Source organism: Podarcis gaigeae (genome assembly GCF_964106915.1).
Source record: "Podarcis gaigeae genome assembly, chromosome: 1".
Lineage (NCBI taxonomy): Eukaryota > Metazoa > Chordata > Lepidosauria > Squamata > Lacertidae > Podarcis > Podarcis gaigeae.
This window is the reverse complement of record NC_139678.1, coordinates 72170466-72188253: the sequence shown is the minus strand read 5'-3', so window position 1 is coordinate 72188253 and position 17788 is coordinate 72170466. Positions and strand designations below refer to the sequence as shown.

Below are 17788 nucleotides of genomic sequence, written 5' to 3'. Positions count from 1 at the left end.
TCTGCTTTATATACATTATTTACACAATGGGCTGCACGTGATTGGCTAATTCCGGACTTCTCCTGTAAGCCAATCAGGTTGTGGATTCACTTCTATCTGGAGCTGGATTGGGTGGCTCCTGCCGACCAATCATACTGCTGCAATGTTCTAGGACCAATCAGACTGCTCTGCTGCATTTTGAATCCTATTGTTCTAGGACCAATCAGACTGCTGCAGTTTGGATCCTATTCAACTCTGTACATAACAGATATAGGGATAAACAACCAGACAACAATGGAAGTTTAAAAGCTTTATTTCTTAATCAAATGCTACACATCTAGGGTGTCCTCTCCCTTATGGAGAATTACCCTGGAAAAGGAGAAACAGAAATTAGATAGGAGGAGTTATCCTGCCTAAACAGGCTAATCCTAATCCCTGCCCTGGCACTGAGAGAGAACTGCTTTTATGTAGACATGGGATGGAGAACAAAATCCAATCCCCCGGGGATCCAGAATGCCATGAGCATTTTGTGTATAATGCGGATCAGTGGAGGGTTGATGGTGCAATTACAACTAGTCTAGACTCTAGAGAATGGCACTGGCTGGCAGCTTCTGGCAGCGTTGCCACTGAAGAATTCAGCAGGAAGGAGGATGGAGATGAAACTATAATTAGTTGACTCTGCCTGCCATTGGCTCTACCTACTGTTGGGCTCCCTTCCTCTTGCCCTAGCAGTCTCAATGGGCACCAGCCTCTCAGTGCAGAGACAACCTAAGTGGAAAACTAATCACCTTTCCCTTCCGCCTGATGAAGGGTTCCATGTACAGCAATTAAAAATAAATAAATATCTATTTTGCCCATCTGGTTTAGTAAATTTTATTTGTAGTTTTTTTATTTGTAGTTAACCCCTTCCCCCATTATACAGACACAAACTGGTTGCCGTTTTAGAGTAACTGCAGAGAAATCTCATTGTCATTGCTCTCCACAATCAATAGTCACAACTGCAGCCTTGGTTAGACTTTGTTTGAAGCTGCACAGCAATGTGTCAATTATGTCAAGGAACAACATGATCTCACCAGCAAAATATGAAGAAGCACAGGGAGGTGGATTCTTCAGGGTTTAGATAATTGGATATAGAATGGCCAAAAGTCAGTACTTTTGGACGCACTAATGAAACAGAAAGCTGAACAACAAAATTAGTAATTGATTTCAGCGGCTAACATGGGTCAATTAGGTCTAGTACCCACGGAAAATATTTTATGCACTTACTGCCTGTGGCATAAAGTCCATACCCTGCATAGATTAAAATGTGTGAACAAATTTTAAAATTACACCTGGCAATGCATAAGAACCATGCAATGAGTTTTGTACATTAAAGAAGATTGAGACTTGTGTATCTTAAACAGCTGTCCCTCCTTTTGCTCACACTACCTGAGAAACCACTTTTGAAAATGGGAGAAGTTAAAAAGCAGTTTGTAATATGGCAAGAGGGTCTTCAATCCAAAAGGAAATAAGAATTATCCCAGGCATGCAGAAGCTCTTGGGCTTATATAAAAACTTATTAGGGGTTCAAGTCGTTTAGGGTTTTTGATATTAATTGAATAGCTTTATCTCGTCCATCGTGTTCTACTTTTTGGCATGCCTCTTATTACTGCTGCTTCCCCTTCCTCACTTAATAATAATAATTTTTATTATTTTCCCCGCCCATCTGGCTGGGTTTCCCCAGCCACTCTGGGCAGCTCCCAACAGAATTAAAAGCACAGTAAAAGATTAAAAACTTCCCTAAATTTCTTTTACTATATTCTTTTACTGAGTCTTTTTCTCTCTTTTTGTAGGATCATTAGTATTCTTTAGCCTGCAGATAAGTTGCAGAAAAAAACAAGCCAAGAATAACATATATTATTCTGCTGGTTCTTTCAGAGATAACTAGGCCAGATCAATCAGTTCCAACACCTAATGTGACCAAGTAATAAAACCCAGGATGGAGCTATGCAGATAGGAATAAGCTACTGTAAATTCTTACAATCCATCCAGGGACAAGGAACCACTCACCTGAGCGTACCCCTTTACTTTCACTAGTCTTAAGTGAACAGCTGCAATTCCTTCTTGCTGTGTCACATTCCAGTGGGTGTCTCAGGGCCCTCACAGGATTTATAAGCAACTTGGCAAAATATTCACCAAGGAGAGCAAAGCTGAAGGTGCAGGACAGTCCAAACAAACCAGGGTCAAGAGGAGGAGATAATTTCAGGTCCAAAACATGATCCAGAGGCAAAGTCAAGCAACAGTCAAAGGTCAGTATCACAGAGAGTTCAGGCAAGATACAACACAGCAAAGCATGCAAATTACACCAAGGAGCCCAAAACCTATGTTGTTTCCAGAGAACAGAAGGCCCGAGAGGGAGACCTTGTAAACTCCCTTCTTGTAGACCACACCCTAACCACAGCTGCTGGTAGTGAAGATGTTTCAGGAATTGCTTGCTTACAAGCCACACAATGACTCTTGAGTCTGTGAATGCATACTGTGCTGTTGTTCTTTAGCCCAGACCCGGACCTTTTGGTGCCAGTATTCCTGAGGACTGGAAGGCGGGCCCACCTTCTCCCATGACAGCAAAAATGTTCCTCAGCAGGTGTCTCCTCCTGATGGCCTCTCAAGGAGATCCTCAGCGCTAGTTCCAGCTCCTCAAGGTCCTTGACATGTTAGGTGCCTGTGAGGGAAAGTAAGGGAGGGGAGAAAGGGAGGGGAGAAAGGGAGGGGAACAGACTCAGTCTAGGGCTACATCAACGCCTTTGGGTCCCCTTGCTCCATGCACACACACTCTGTCCTCCTTCTTCCAGTTAAGCCTCCTGCTGAGCCAGGACGCCCCCACCCCACCTTTCTCTGAATGGAAAGAGGCTGAGGGAGAATTGAAGGAAATTAGGAAGGGAGATTGAATATTATTATTAAACAGGAACAGAAAGGAAGGCGGGCAGGCGGGCTGCAGCACCTTTCTGTATGTTCGCTTAAAGAAGGTATATTTCCAGGGGGCTGCAGAGCAATTTTTTTAAACATAGTCCACAACAACTCATACATACAAACAAAAGCACCACCATTGACAATTTAATTATCAAAATTAAACTCCTATCCCCTTACACAAAGAAAACATAACATAAAAATAAAAGACTTCCTTTATCCTGTAAACGGCCTCCTTATTTACTTCTTGTGAGAGCATTTTTTATTTTTTTAAGGAAGTGGTAGGCCAAATAGGTTTGGGAACCTCTGACTTAAGAGTCTATAGTTCAGCAAATCCTGCCTCAAATTAGAAGGTTAATTACAACACCTCCGGAGCTAATGTCTGTACTTAGCTGGAAGAAAGCTAAGTACAGTACAGACATTACTGTACTTCCACAGTACTGTGGAAGTCCCTACCACAAGGAAATAACAGGGGCAAACAATGTGGCAATTTCCAAAGAGAGGTTACATATCAATAGAAAATGTTAGTTATTCCTAGCTGATTATGCCAATCTTTGCCTCAGCCCATCACCATTTTGTTCTGGCTCTGTATTACTGTTTTGTAACTGGTGGGCCACAGTCATTTTTACCCCACTTGTGGACTCTAGTGTGAGTATGAACCCACAGTGATTAGTTAATGTGCTGACTGCTTTAAAACATTACCACCACAGCACAGTAATCCTTAATCAAGGTTTTGACCTACTTTCACAATCCATTACACTGATAAAATTGCAATCTCTGCAAAAAACATAAACACCGTTTCACAGTATAGTCCCACAATATACTTTTTTATGTAATGGTTGATTTTAAAACTGTAGGGCCCTATTTAACTATTATGGATCTTTTGGATTGTGATATTTTTCCAGAACAACAATTTAGATATGTTTTGATAGACCTACGTGACTCGATCCAACACACCAGAGCCTCATTTGTAAGTTAATATTGTCTCAACCATAGTGAAGGTCTTCAACAGCAATAAAAGTCAGCATACATAAGATATTCCAAAATTATGTGTGACTGCTTCTTGTGTGAACCAGACAGAGGACAGGAGGTGGACATTAATCCTATCAAGCTTTTCCATTTCCTCTCCCCGCCCTCCCCTCCCAGTCCCAGCAGCTAACCAATGATGATGAAGAGAAAAAAAGGTATTGAATATGTCTTTCTTCCTGACCTACAGAGTTCCATGGCAAGAGGCACTGAGACATAGGTGGTACGTTGCAGTTATCACAACATACAGAATATGGGAAGGAAGGAAACTATATGGATAAGTGTAGAGGCAAAGGTGGAGTTATATAGTAACCCTGGCTAATATTCCTATTAATTGCTCATTTTGCCTTTATTTATAAATGGAGCAATTATTGAGTGTTCTAAATATTTTCTTTAGGAGATGTTGTTATCTTTGAGATCAGCTTTTTAATATTTTAAAATGGAAAAGTAGCATAAAATGTTTTAAATAGATAAGGGAGGAAAAGGAACTACTCAGTACTAATGTTTCCATATGCTGTTTATGAAAAGGATTAAAGAGGGTCCCTTATTTCCAACATTGTCAGCGTCTGCATACTGCTTAGTTAAGCTTAATTGTGGTTTAAAGGTGAATACTGGTGCACAGGCTGAAAAATCACAGCTGCTTTGCTCTTCCCATCCTCCTGCTGCTCTTGTGGTCTCAGGGAGCTAAGCCACGGTTTGGCTTAGCATTGTGTCCAAATGCAGGCTCATGGTTTGTTTTCCCCCAGCAAACAAAGAATGTGCCCAGCTTCAACATAACACTGACTAAACCAAGCCACATTTTAGCTCCCAGCAGCACACCAGTAGCAGGGGTTGGGTAGGAACGGAGTGGTTGCAATTTTCAGTAGTATATGCTGCATGTTGACCTTTAAACCATAGTTAACAATACTGTAAGGGACGCAGGTGGCGCTGTGGGTTAAAGCCTCAGCGCCTAGGACTTGCCGATCGAAAGGTCGGCGGTTCGAATCCCTGCGGCGGGGTGCGCTCCCGCTGCTCGGTCCCAGCGCCTGCCAACCTAGCAGTTCGAAAGCACCTCCGAGTGCAAGTAGATAAATAGGGACCGCTTACCAGCGGGAAGGTAAACGCTGGCCACGTGACCCGGAAGTGTCTCCGCACAGCGCTGGCCCTGACCTCTTGAGTGAGATGGGCGCACAACCCCAGAGTCTGTCAAGACTGGCCCGTACGGGCAGGGGTACCTTTACCTTTACCTTTAACAATACTGTAGTTTAAAGTGAATTGTGAACCAGGTTATAGGGTTGTACAGTATGTCAAATATTATTTCCTCAAATGCAACATTTGTCTAATAATTCAGTAGTTTTATGGAAAATAGAAAATATTCTGAGTCAATTCCATACAAATGTTGTAAGATATTATCTCAGGGTATGGTGGTGCTGTGGGTTAAACTACAGAGCCTAGGACTTGCTGATCAGAAGGTCATCAGTTCGAATCCCCGCGACGGGCTGAGCTCTCGTTGCTTGGTCCCAGCTCCTGCCCACCTAGCAGTTCGAAAGCACCCTTAAGTGCAAGTAGATAAATAGGTACCGCTTTATAGCGGGAAGGTAAACGGCATTTCCACACACTGCTCTGGTTCGTCAAAAGTGGCTTAGTCATGCTGGCCACATGACCGGGAAGCTGTACGCTGGCTCCCTCGGCCAATAAAGTGAGATGAGCGCCGCAAACCCAGAGTCAGTCACGACTGGACCTAATGGTCAGGGGTCCTTTACTTTTACCTTTATGGTCTGATTGCATGAGGCCACCACTTTGCTGAAGCTAAGCAGATGAATGCCTGGATGGATGACTGCCTGGGAACCACATGTACCGTATTTTTCGTCCCATAAGGTGCACTGGCCCATAGGACGCACCTAGGTCCAGGTGTGGGGCTGGGGCGGGGGAAGCCCAAGCTTCCCCCGACCCCAGAACAGGCTGCTATCCGCAAGCAGTGGGAGAGCTGCGCGACTTTACACAGCTCTCCCACGGCTAGCGGAGAGCTTCCTGAAGCCTGGAGAGCGAGAGGGGTCGGTGCGCACCGACCCCCCTTGCTCTCCAGGCTTCAGCGAAAGCCTGCATTTGCCCCATAGGACACACACACATTTCCCCTTCATTTTTGGAGGGGGGAAAAGTGCGTCCTATAGGGCGAAAAATACGGTACTCTTCTTTGAGTTCCACAAAGGAGGGAAGAAAGGAGGGAGGCATACACATGTAAAAGTATGAAATTACCTTTCCCTCTGTCCTCCTGTATCCTTGGACTAATCAGAGGTAAATTTAGCCCAGTTTTTAATATCAGGATTCCACGCTGAAAAACTCCCTAAATAAAACTCTGGGCTTATTTCAAGTGTTATTACTCTGCGGAGAATTGTGCATATCTCAGACACATTGTCTGCAAATATTGTGACATGTCAGGATGTTCCAACTTCAGTCAAGCAACTGATTTCTAAGAAGTGATGCAATTACAAGGTATTCAAGAGATTTTAAATAGCCTTATGGTCTTACTGGCATTTTAAATATTCAAGCAGCACAATCCTATGCATGTTTATTTGGATGTGTGTTTCACTGTGTTCAGTGGAACAAAAGTCTAAGTCTGATTTAATACAACCTAACAAAAAAAAAGTAAAGAAAGAGACGGTTATGAGGGAAGCAGGACTGAGTGGCATACAAACTACTGTGTACTTTGTCCATTTCTCATATCGCTGGGCAACTCCTGGCTTATATAGGTGTAATTTTAACAATATTAGTTTAAATTTAGCAAAAAGCAGTTAAAGTATTTTTTTCATTAAATTGCACCTTCACTAGGAACTAAATGTTTTTGGTTTTGAGTTTTGTCATAATACATTACAGGGGGAAAAGACTGAACCTCAGCCTTTAACATCTTTATATACTGTCAAAATTGTATAACCAAATTCAATGACAATACATTTATTTCTCCTTCTTTATTTCTAATATTTTTTTCACCAGTAATTTTTGAACGATTGTTTCCATTGATATTAAACATGCATTATGTAATAGCTGTTTGCCTAGTCTAACCTGAAAATATACTGCCTAATTCTATTTTTCAGACCTAGTCTGCTCTTTCAATTGATATTACTTCATATGTCTTGTTTTAGTTTATTTTCCCTTGGGTACGTTCAGTCATTTCCCTGTAGCACATGATAAAGTTCAATGTTCCTGTATTTGCATACCAGCTCACATTTTTATGCAAGTTTCCAGTAATTCAAAACATTCTTACTTAGAGCTAATGGCAGGAACAGGAAATGATTGTTTACTCTCCCTCTCTTCTTTGAATCTATTTACTATCACTATACAAACCTGCGCTCAGTAGAAGCTAACTTGTGAATGAATTATTTAACCAGTGCCAACTAAACAATTACTTTTGGGTCGTTTTTAGAAATATGTGTATTGGTTTAGAAGCAGAATTGTTGTTCCAAGTCCAACAATCACATTTGTACAAGCAGTGTCCTAATATTCAGTCTAGTGATATACTGTGTTTAAAATAGATCATTCCTCCCCCTGGAATATAAGCTTATCGTCAAGGAGTAAAGTAAATGACCATCATGTTGTCCTTACTGCTGTAAAATGCAGACACTGGTGACATCTCCAACCTAGTCCTGACGTGCTGATCATAGATGCTGCCATAAACAGCACGTCCTCAGGAACAAAAGTCACGTTGTCTGGGACGAAGCATGAAATCCAACCCCTTTCGGTCACCCCACTGTTGTTTGCCTCCACCCATTATAGGAGACAGCCAGTGAGATGAGAAGTGGGAGGGTTTTGATTTTCGTAGAAAACAACTAGTGTTGAGACTGTGCCTTCCAAGTTCTCATGCCAGTTGCCACTCCAGGCCAAATTTTGAAGCTCTAATTCGAAGAGTTAGTTATACCAATAATAGTTCTACTATTTTGGGGGTGAGGAATTTTGCTATCTGGCAAGAGATTAGTGGAAAGCTTAAGTTTCCACCCCACCCTTCTGCTTTCCTGGCAGGGATCCTGTTCCTTGAAGCTGCTTTGTGGCAAGCAGAAATACGAAATGAGGCTTTCTCAAGCACGAAGTTGAACACTACCTGCTGAATTTCTGTCATGCAGCTGTGAAAAGTGCACTGTGAGAAACAGATGACACCCCCTAAAAAGTATTTCTAGTACGAAACACTAGCTGGCAAAGATTGCCTCGTACATTGCTCACTGGCCCACGTGGCAGGACGATGTGGGAAAAGGGCAGCCTTCAGGTGACGATGTATCGCACCTTGGTCAGTATCCAGGCACTTCCGAAAGCAATTAAAAGTGCATGCGCCGAGAATGACGTAACAAGTTAAGGTACAGCGTGTAGGAATGGTTGTAAACTCCACCCCCCCCCCTCCTGTGCAACAGCCACGTGAAGAAAATTCAACTGGTGAAGTTATTCCCTTCACTGCAACCCGAAGGCTGGGAAAGGCTTTACCCGCATAATGTTTTGTCCTGCAGCTGTTACCCAAGGAAGGCGGGCTGGGATGTGTGTGGAGGGGCGGGTAACTCTACGGGGCAGCAACCCGAGAAGGGTGTTTCTGTGGCCCTTCTTGCACGTCTAAGCTCGACGAAGCGTCCTGTAGCATCCGAAAGCTTGCTCCCAACATTTGAAAAAGCCCGTATCCTATCAGCGTGCTTCGAAGCAGCCAGCTCCTCACGAGCCCAGCGCTCGTCCCGGCCTCCCTGCTGCGGCTCCGCCTTCGCCGCCCCTTCCCTCAGCCGGCCTCCCCTCTCTAAGAGCCGGAAGTGGACGCGCGGCAGCAACAGCCATCCCAGCGCGGGGAGCGAAAGAGGCGGGGAAGCAGCAGCAGGAGGAGGAGAAGCGGGCTTGGAGTCGAGCTCGCCAGTAAGTTTCTCTGCGGCGGGGACGACGGGAAATGGCTGCGGCGACGGCTGGTGCTTCGGGATGGAGGCTCGCTGAGGTGAGGGCGAGTCTGGAAGGCTGCGAGGGGAAGGAGAAGGGAACGGGAGAGACCCCTCGGGGGGCGTTTGCTGCAGGCGAAACGCGGTTCCGAGGGGACGCATCCCCGCGTTCAAGCTTTGCTCAGCCTCTCTGGGCCGCCTGCTTCCTCGCCGCTGAGGCCGCGCTTCCTCGCTCGGTCCCCGAAAACCCCAAGGCATAGTGAACCCCAAGGCGCCCGCCGAGGGGCTTCTTCGCTAACTCCCCTGGAGGAGGAGGAATGAATGAGGGGGGCTGGTCTGCTTGGGTCGTCTGGCGCCCGAGGCCAGCCAATTAAGGTGGCGCCGAGGAGGAGCTGCCTGCGTGTGGCTCCACTTCGGAGTAAGGAGACGCTGGAGCAGATAAGGAGGCCTCCTCCATGCTGCCTTGCGAGAAATAGGGCAGGCGAGGAATAGTCTCTCGCTTTCTCACACCTCCCACCCACCCCCTCGCCTTCGCGGCCTTGCAGAGCAGTTGTTTTGTTTTGGGTTTTTTTTGGCACACACAAATGACTGCGTCTTCCCGCTAATCGTATTGCGTCGAGAGACGGAGAACAAGCGCTAGTTTTGACTCACCAAAACAAATTCCCACGGGTTTGGTTTGGGGGGGGGGCTAATAAATTGCTGCTTGAGCATCCTTGGGTAGGTTGGCACGCAACCTAGAGACATATGATTGCTCGCACCCCAGCGTGTGTTGACAGTAGTTGCAAATGCTGCTGGTGTGTCCATGTGATCAAGCCTCAAAGTAGTAATTAACGGTGGTAATATAGATGCTGTGGTGCATAGGAGCAGGTTTTTATGGCCAAAGGCCCTTGGGTACCACAAGTTGTAAAGCAGCATTTGGACTGGGAAACGTTTAATACATGCAGCCAGATTTGATTATCACCAGTGTTATTCCTGGGGTGTGCTAATAGATGCTAGAACAGCTAAACAAAACACTGTAATGTCGCCGTGGGTGCTTATAGGAACTATAGTAGAACTCTCTGATTCTAGATTCAGACACTAGTGGTATTTGATTGTATTTGTGGTCACCAGATATAAGGAGCAATATTTGTTACTGGCTGTTTTATATTTTGTATCATATAAATATCTTTGTTTACTGGGATACTGAAGAGCTTAATTGATTTTACTTGTTGGCCTTTTATTATTTAAAATTGTGTTTACTTTTAAAGATCTGATGCTCAAATGCTGAGTTTTTATCCCTTTAGACTTCTTGGATGTGTAGTCTCTTTGCTGCGAGAAAGCTTAGAAGTGTTCTGAGTGTTTATACTTCTTACTAGTTTTTTGTTACAGAAGCTGGTTCGGAGGACATATACAATGCATTCTGTATTATTTTGCAACTGCAGTTTTCTAAAGAGGAATCATGTCACAGGGTGGGATTCAGCTCTGTTTTACTCAGAGTAGACTCACTGAAATATATGTACCTAACTTATTCATGCTCGTCAATTTCAATGTGCCCTGAGTAAAACATAGTTGAATACCACCCATAGTTTCACAGAATTGAGACATGATGCTGTGGTAAACAGAAAAGAGCAAAATTGCTACATTCAAGTTAAACTTCACTTGTATATGATGCTGGTTTTTGATCTTAACTATTTGCTGTTCAAGTGACTCATCGGGCAGTTTTATATTTCACAAAAGAGTAAAGTTCTTGTTATTCAAGGAAGAGGCATAAGAAATGTAAAAGTTTAATGTGTACAGTTTTATTTGAGGCAGCAGCCGATAAGAATTGAAGCATACAGTATATGGTAGGAGCATAAGTGTAGGTTGTACTTATTTATAGCCATTCAGTGGAAGTTAATATATTTATGGAATCTCTATATTTAGTATGCACTGGTGTACAGAGGAGAAAAATAAACTATAAATGATTAGAAAATCTGTTGCTTCTGGCACCAGTACAAAACAGTCCATAGTTAAAGTTCTGATTCTGCAAGTATTGAAACTTATCCACAAGTTCACTGTTAGTTGTATTTTTGCTTTAGCATGTCAAGTTGGGAACAGGAAAGCGAGAAGTAAGGTGTGACAATCCTGAAAGCAGAAATAAAACTGGGAAAACTGAGGGAAATTCACATTTCCCAGGGATTCTCCCTATGGTTTCATACTTAATGAAACATATCTTCATACTGGATCTTTTCCCCTGAGGAATGTTTGTCCTCCACCCACCACATTCCATTGTCCTTTGTGGCAGGCTTTTTTGTCATTCTTCGTATGTTGCTCTTGCCACTTTGTGCTGCAGAAGTAAAGATCCCATTAACATAACTATTTTTACAGTGACATATTCAGTGTTGGCATGCTGAACTCATTTGAATGTTTTGATATGTGAAGCTGCTTTGTACAGAGTCAGACCATTAGTTCATCTAGAAATTCCCCAGTTTTGAATAGATTTTTTCCAACTTTGCCAGGGCATGCCAGGGATATCTGCTACTGATGTTATACGCCTCCTCTATCTCCTTAAATGCCAGTGGCTTCAAGATTTAATCCTATGTTTTTTGTTTGCAAAAATGCCAGTATTGTATCATCTTATTAACTATACTGCATATGCCTCTGGCAGCTGTTTTAATGTCTTCCATGTCTTTCATCACATATTCTGCAACCAGAAAATTATATGGATAGTGCATTAAATAAGGATAGTGGGTTAAATTTGAGGGTGTCAATTCCAAGATCCAGCATAGGTTTCCCTTTCGAGAAAAGCAGGGAATATTGTTGCCTATTTTTCATGCAGATACCTACACTGCATCTCATACTCATCATACTCATATTGCTGGAGCATCTAATAATAATAATAATAATAATAATAATAATAATAATAATAATTTATTATTTCTACCCCACCCATGTGGCTGGGTTTCCCCAGTTACTCTGGGCGGCTTTCAACAGAACATTAAAAACAGAATAAAATTTCAAACAAACACTAGAAACTTCCCTAAACAGGGAAGTTCAGATTGCAACCATTCCTTCAGATGTCTTCTAAAAGACGGATAGTTGTTTATTTCCTTGACATCTGCTGGGAGGGCATTCCACAGGGTGGGCGCCACTACTAAGAAGGCCCTCTGCCTGGTTCCCTGTAACCTCACTTCTCACAATGAGGGAACCACCAGAAGGCCCTCGGCACTGAACCTCAGTGTCTGGGCTAAATGATGTGGGTGGAGATGCTCCTTCAGGTATACTGGGCCGAGGCCATTTAGGGCTTTAAAGGCCAGCACCAACACTTTGAATTGTGCTTGGAAACATACTGGGAGCCAATGTTGGTCTTTCAGGACCAGTGCTATATGGTCTCAGTAGCCACTCTGTCACCAGTCTAGCTGCCACATTCTGGATTAGTTGCAGTTTCCAGGTCACCTTCAAAGGTAGCCCTATGTACAGAGTGTTGCAGTAGTCTAAGCAGGAGATAACTAGAGCATGCACCTCTCTGGTGAGACAGTCTGCGGGCAGGTAGGGTTTCAGCCTGTGTACCAGATGGAGTTGGTAGACAGCTCCCCTGGACACCCCTGCTCCCCTGGAAGCAGGTGTGTCTGTGTGCAGTTATCTAAGAGCAATTATTGGCTTTTAAAGTCCTTCATGCGCTGGACCCCAGTTACTTTTCAAAGGGCCTTCTCCCAAGGGAAGTTTTGTCTCTCATGTTGATGGACTTGGTGCACTGTGTGGCGACATAAAAGAGCACTTTTTCTTTTTTGTGCAAAACCCACACACACCCCGTGCCCAGTAGAACTCTCTTCCTGTGGGAGTGCAGATGGTGGACTACGATGGATTTACCTGTTGTCCCAGGCATTTGGGGTAAACCTGTGAAGGACACAATTTCTTTAGGTCTTTTCATGCTGTTGTGCTTATTAATTGGATTTACTAATGACACTTTTTAATTAATGTAAATTTGGGGTTGTATATTTTATGATATGTTGTAAACCACCCTGGGATCACCATGTGATGAAGGGTGATCTACAAATTTTAAAATAAATAAAGTCTGGATTGAACCCATTGCATGTAATTCATTTCATCTGAGCAATGCCAGATGAAATGTATAGTTTCCAATGCAGAACATTCTTCTAAATAAGAAATCTCATCTGGTTTAAAATGGATTCTAGAGTTGGACTGAGTTGTGTTGGCAAGGCAGTACAGCACAATTTTGCACAGTTACTGATGTGGAAATAAACCGCTTTTAAGTTTAGATATGCTCTTCCAAGCATTGCATTTGTAGCAATATATAGAAGTAATTAATATACATAAACAATGCACTTGTTCTAATAATTGTGAGAAATATGTAGCTGTGAGTAGCTGCTGTTGATTACAGCTGAAATATTTTATATACATTTCTTGCTTAGTCTTAGTGTTATGTGTGAATGCAGCCACTAAGTAACACTCTTATTTGTTTATTCCCATCACCTATGTTCTTTTGCTGAATTCTAATGCCTGTGCTTATCTATCCTATCCAGCTCTATTGGAAATACTGGAAGAAGGGTAGCCAGAGCTAACCCTGACACCAATGGAAGTCTGAACAGCGTGCTTGCTGAAACTTTAGTGGCTGCACGTTTTCAGCCCCTGTTCTCAGACTACCCACAAAATTTGATCACACTCACACATCATTCTTAGGGTTTGCATGTTTCCCTCTAGTTGGGTTATGTGTGTTTGTCTTGCAGATGAAGAACCTAGGCTTTATTAGAAACCAACAGTCCTTGGGACTGTGCACCTGAATGACACAAAAGGAAGCAGGAACAGGAATTATTTAAGCATAGGTTAATTTTATTACTTCATTCATTGCATTTATGTGCTGCCTCATAACACAAAATTCTATAGGCTACTTAGCGCAAACAAAATGCGTATGCAGCTGGTTTGAGAAATGAGACAAGTGGTTGCTGATTGATACTACATTGTTTTTCATTTTACAAGCATAAAAGCTTGGACCTAGTTCTTGAAGCGGTTTTAGAAATCTACCATTTTGAAATACTTTTTCATTTGATTTTGCAAATATAGTTCATTTTGTTTCTAACGAGTGTTTTTCTCTCTCCTTCCAGTGCTTCTGAATCTGGCTTTGAACATTTTGGGGCCAAGGATTTGCAGAAGAGGTGACTGGAGTTGTTAATGGACATCTGTTTTCACGGCATGGCCCAAATATCTAGCAGCAATGAAGTCAAACAGCGTTCATCACCATCTTTGGGCACAGCAAAGGCAAAAGAAGTGGACAAAGAGGAGGCGCTGCAGATGGAAGCTGAGGCTCTAGCTAAGATGCAAAAGGAAAGAGTGGTAGCCGGTAACAGACAAAGTGTTGACATTTTAAGCAACTCTTGGCCAACTGTACAATCCCACAGGAAACAGGACCATGATCTTATGGTGTTTCCAGAGTCCGATGCTAAGAGAAAGATGGATGATAAGTTAAATACAATTGAGATAGAAAAACTAAGCCATGCTGAGCTAGAGAAACTACTACTTGAGGACAGTTCTGAGTCAAGCAAACACACCACGTTGCCAGCAACTCCTATTCTGAGTTCATCATTTTCTTCACAGTTTTATGCCAACCCTACTATTCAAAGAGGACAGTGGACACCTGGGTTTCCTGGGCCTTCTACTTGCACTGTACCTTCTATTTACCCAGCAAATTCTTACAGCAAACAAGTTGGTATCTTTCAGAATGGCTTCCATCCAGGTATGTCCACTTACCAGTCTTCAAAGCCTATTTATCTAAGTCTTCCAGAGAGGTCTCAGTACATTACATATGCACTGCCTGCTACTTCAGCCTTCCATCCACAGAGAAGTTTGCCTATATATCAGCCAACACTTACCCCTGAAATGGCAAAAGTATTTGATAAGATAGCAAGCACTTCAGAATTTCTGAAAAATGGGAGATCAAGCACAGACTTAGAAGTGACTGCTACTAAATCTACAGTTAACTTACCAACCTCTGAAAACTCCAGTGATATTAGTAAATTTGATTGGTTGGATTTGGATCCTTTAAGTAAACCGAAAGTCGACAGTATGGATATATTGTATACGGCAGAAGATGATGCAAAGGTGACTTGTAGTACAGTTGTAGAAGATCCTTGGGATGCTGTGCTACTGGAGGAGAAATCCCCAGGGAAATGTCGTCTTGAAAGAAAAGTTAGTGGGAAGTCTTCTTCTGGGGCAACAGTTACAAGAAGTCAGTCTTTAAACATTCGAACTGCTCAGCTTACTAAGTTACAGGGCCAAACATCACAGGTAAAACATATCCTGAAAGCTTATTTTCATTTTGTAAGCTTGCTTTCATTTTGAAAAGTTGATACTATTTAATGGAATGAAGAATTTGTTCCCTGCCCAACCATAATTCTACAAATAATTGATTATTAGAACTTTTAAGAAAATTGTGAATTCGGTAACTTGTGTGTTTATTTTGCATTAATTTTTAAATTGGAAATTTTAAATTAAAAAATATTGTTCCTGTTAAGTACTACAGTCACATTTTCTAAAGAGTGCAGTATAGCTTCAGACAATTGCCTTCTAGATGTGCAGAAGTCAGAAGAAAGAACGGTGAGTAGGGAGAGTTTTATTTGCCTTCATTACTGCCCCCACCTTGCACCCCCACCATCAGAAACCAGGTTTGTGTAGCTGTTTCATTACTGAACAATACACAGCTGTGGGTAGACCTTATGCAGCTCCATCAGATCACAAACCTTAGAGTGAGACACTAAGTCCGCAGATTAAGGGAACCCTCTGGTTACGATAATTTTTTGGCGTGATATTTTTCCTCATACTTGTAAAGTCCTTCAACCTCATGAAAATACACATACTTGGGGCAATCCTGACTGTGGGTGGCCCTGGTTTGCAACCCTGCTGATAAAGTATAGGATCACAGAATTGGGAATTAGAAGGAAAAAATTTAGGACCCACAAAACGTTGCCAAGTAGCCTCCTGTTGAGGCTCCACCCAGTCTAAAACAGAAGGCCTGGTCTCGTTTCTGTAAAACTTTTCTTACTGTGCTATTTAGTTCCAAAGAGATTCAGAACTGGCTTCCAGAATGGGGGTTTGTTTATGGTTTTTTTGGTATCTAATAGCAGGGGGGGGGTACTTTTTTTGAGGAATGTGGAAGGAGTGAATACGCCACATAATGCTGTGATAGGAGTCCTAATCTCATGGTTTGCATACCCCAGACTTTAATTCCCCTGAAATACTGTAGCAGTTAGCAGCTCAAATATGCCAAACCAATGCCCTCTGCATCCCTTTCCCCTATTATTAATTATTATTATTCTCCAACTAACACTTTAAACACTCTGGGCTTCTCCAAAGCCGGTGACTGTGCTCAGTTCCCATTAGGATGTTTTTGGAGTTCTTTTCCAGTTTTAAAAATGCAGAAACTACTATATTTTCTGTGGGCAGCTCCATTTCACCGCTAAACTAATTGGTCCAGAATCACCACGTGTGGTATTAGAAGGGATGATTATTATTCAATTTAATCATTATCGAAAAGTCACAGACAGTTCAGGTAGGTTAAGAGTAGTCAGTGTATGTGCAAGTAAACTTAATTGTGATGAGTTCTTAAAGTCTGGTTATTCCTATACTAAAGACTTACTGACATCACATGGGCTACTTGTGAGGAAGTGGTTTCAGGATTTCTGCCATTGTGTAGTTGGTTACTTTGCAGAACTACTGTAATAAGATACTTCTGCTGAAAAAAATAATTTTTAAAGATTATTTTTCCATGTAAACAGGTTCTTTTTAAAAAATGGCATTAGAAACTCTTATATCCCATATTTCATACTGATGTTGCACACATAATGCTCTATGTAGTATATTAAATATATAAACTGCTTCTAAATTAATAGTATACACATATCATGGCCAAAACTGTTAGCTTGGTCCCCAAATCTCTGCGGTTTATCCTTTACAAAGAGGTTCCATCTGTGTGATCTGTCATGAGTATTAGGAGGAAGTAGACATTTAGGCCCCGTGCATGATCAAAACTATCTGGCATGGGAACAAAGCTTTGCAACTCTGCAGGATAACACTTCAGCAGAACAAAACAAAGGCCTGAGATTTAATATACTCACAACGGTTCTCAAAATTTGAAGTGTTTTTTTCCTAGTGTAGGAAGTGGCAGTCATATTAACCCCTCCTGTTCATTTGTTACTCTTTAGAATGCCCATGTAGGACCTCTGAGTCTGTTGGGATGTGCGTTATTTGTTTGCCATGACATGACAGCCAGATAATAATAAAATGGATTAGTCAGCTCATTTGTATGCCTAGGGTGTGGGTCTTTTCTGGGGTTTCTCTAGTTGTAGTTTTTGTATTAAATTTTTCTGCAGGGATAGTCAATAGGAGTGATGGGAGTTGTAGTCCACAGCACCTGGAGAATACCATATTGGCTACCCTTATCGTAGATATGTGGTGGTGTTAGAGAAGATACCGTATTTTTCGCTCTATAAGACGCACCAGACCACAAGACGCACCTAGTTTTTGGAGGAGGAAAACAAGAAAAAAAATATTCTGAATCTCAGAAGCCAGAACAGCAAGAGGGATCACTGTGCAGTGAAAGCAGCGATCCCTCTTGCTGTTCTGGCTTCTGGGATAGCTGCACAGCCTGCATTCGCTCTATAAGACGCACACACATTCCCCCTTACTTTTTAGGAGGGAAAAAGTGAGTCGTATAGAGCAAAAAATACGGTAATTTATTACGGTCAAAGACCAGCTCGTATGTGCGGTGGTGTTTTTATTATATTTAGTAATTTTGGTTTCTAACATTTTTATTGTAACCATCTAGTTAGGATTTGCACTGAAATACAGGATAGAACTAAATGTGTCAGATAAATTTGACTGCCGTTACAATTAGGCATTTTAGATTCACAAAATTAAAATTATATTAAAATATCAGGTATTAGCTTGATCTAAGACTTTGGCATTTAATTTTGTTTCCAGCTACAGAATAT

General features: G+C 42.2%; 1 protein-coding gene and 1 long non-coding RNA gene across 4 annotated transcripts in view; one reads left to right on the top strand and one right to left on the bottom strand.

The window, feature by feature from the left end:
- Window positions 1-276: 276 nt before the first annotated feature.
- On the bottom strand, window positions 277-7872 carry LOC310833867. Of its 2 annotated transcripts, none has more exons than XR_014558973.1 (2): window positions 7531-7872; window positions 277-2680 (listed from the first exon to the last, which is right to left on the bottom strand). It is a non-coding gene; the product is annotated as an uncharacterized lncRNA (long non-coding RNA). The 2 variants fall into 2 exon arrangements; XR_014558974.1 differs by lacking the exon at window positions 7531-7872 and adding an exon at window positions 6187-7476.
- An 816-nt stretch (window positions 7873-8688) lies between these two features.
- PIK3C2A (phosphatidylinositol-4-phosphate 3-kinase catalytic subunit type 2 alpha) overlaps window positions 8689-17788 on the top strand; it is a 46102-nt gene continuing 37002 nt past the window's right edge. The window contains exons 1-2 of one of the 2 annotated variants that reach the window (XM_083700958.1): window positions 8689-8808; window positions 13907-15086. In XM_083700958.1, coding sequence (XP_083557084.1) covers window positions 13974-15086 — 1113 coding nt within the window. In that variant the 5' untranslated portion in view covers window positions 8689-8808; window positions 13907-13973. Of the gene's footprint in view, window positions 8885-13906; window positions 15087-17788 lie in introns of both variants that reach the window. The other variant, XM_083700957.1, reaches the window with a different exon arrangement.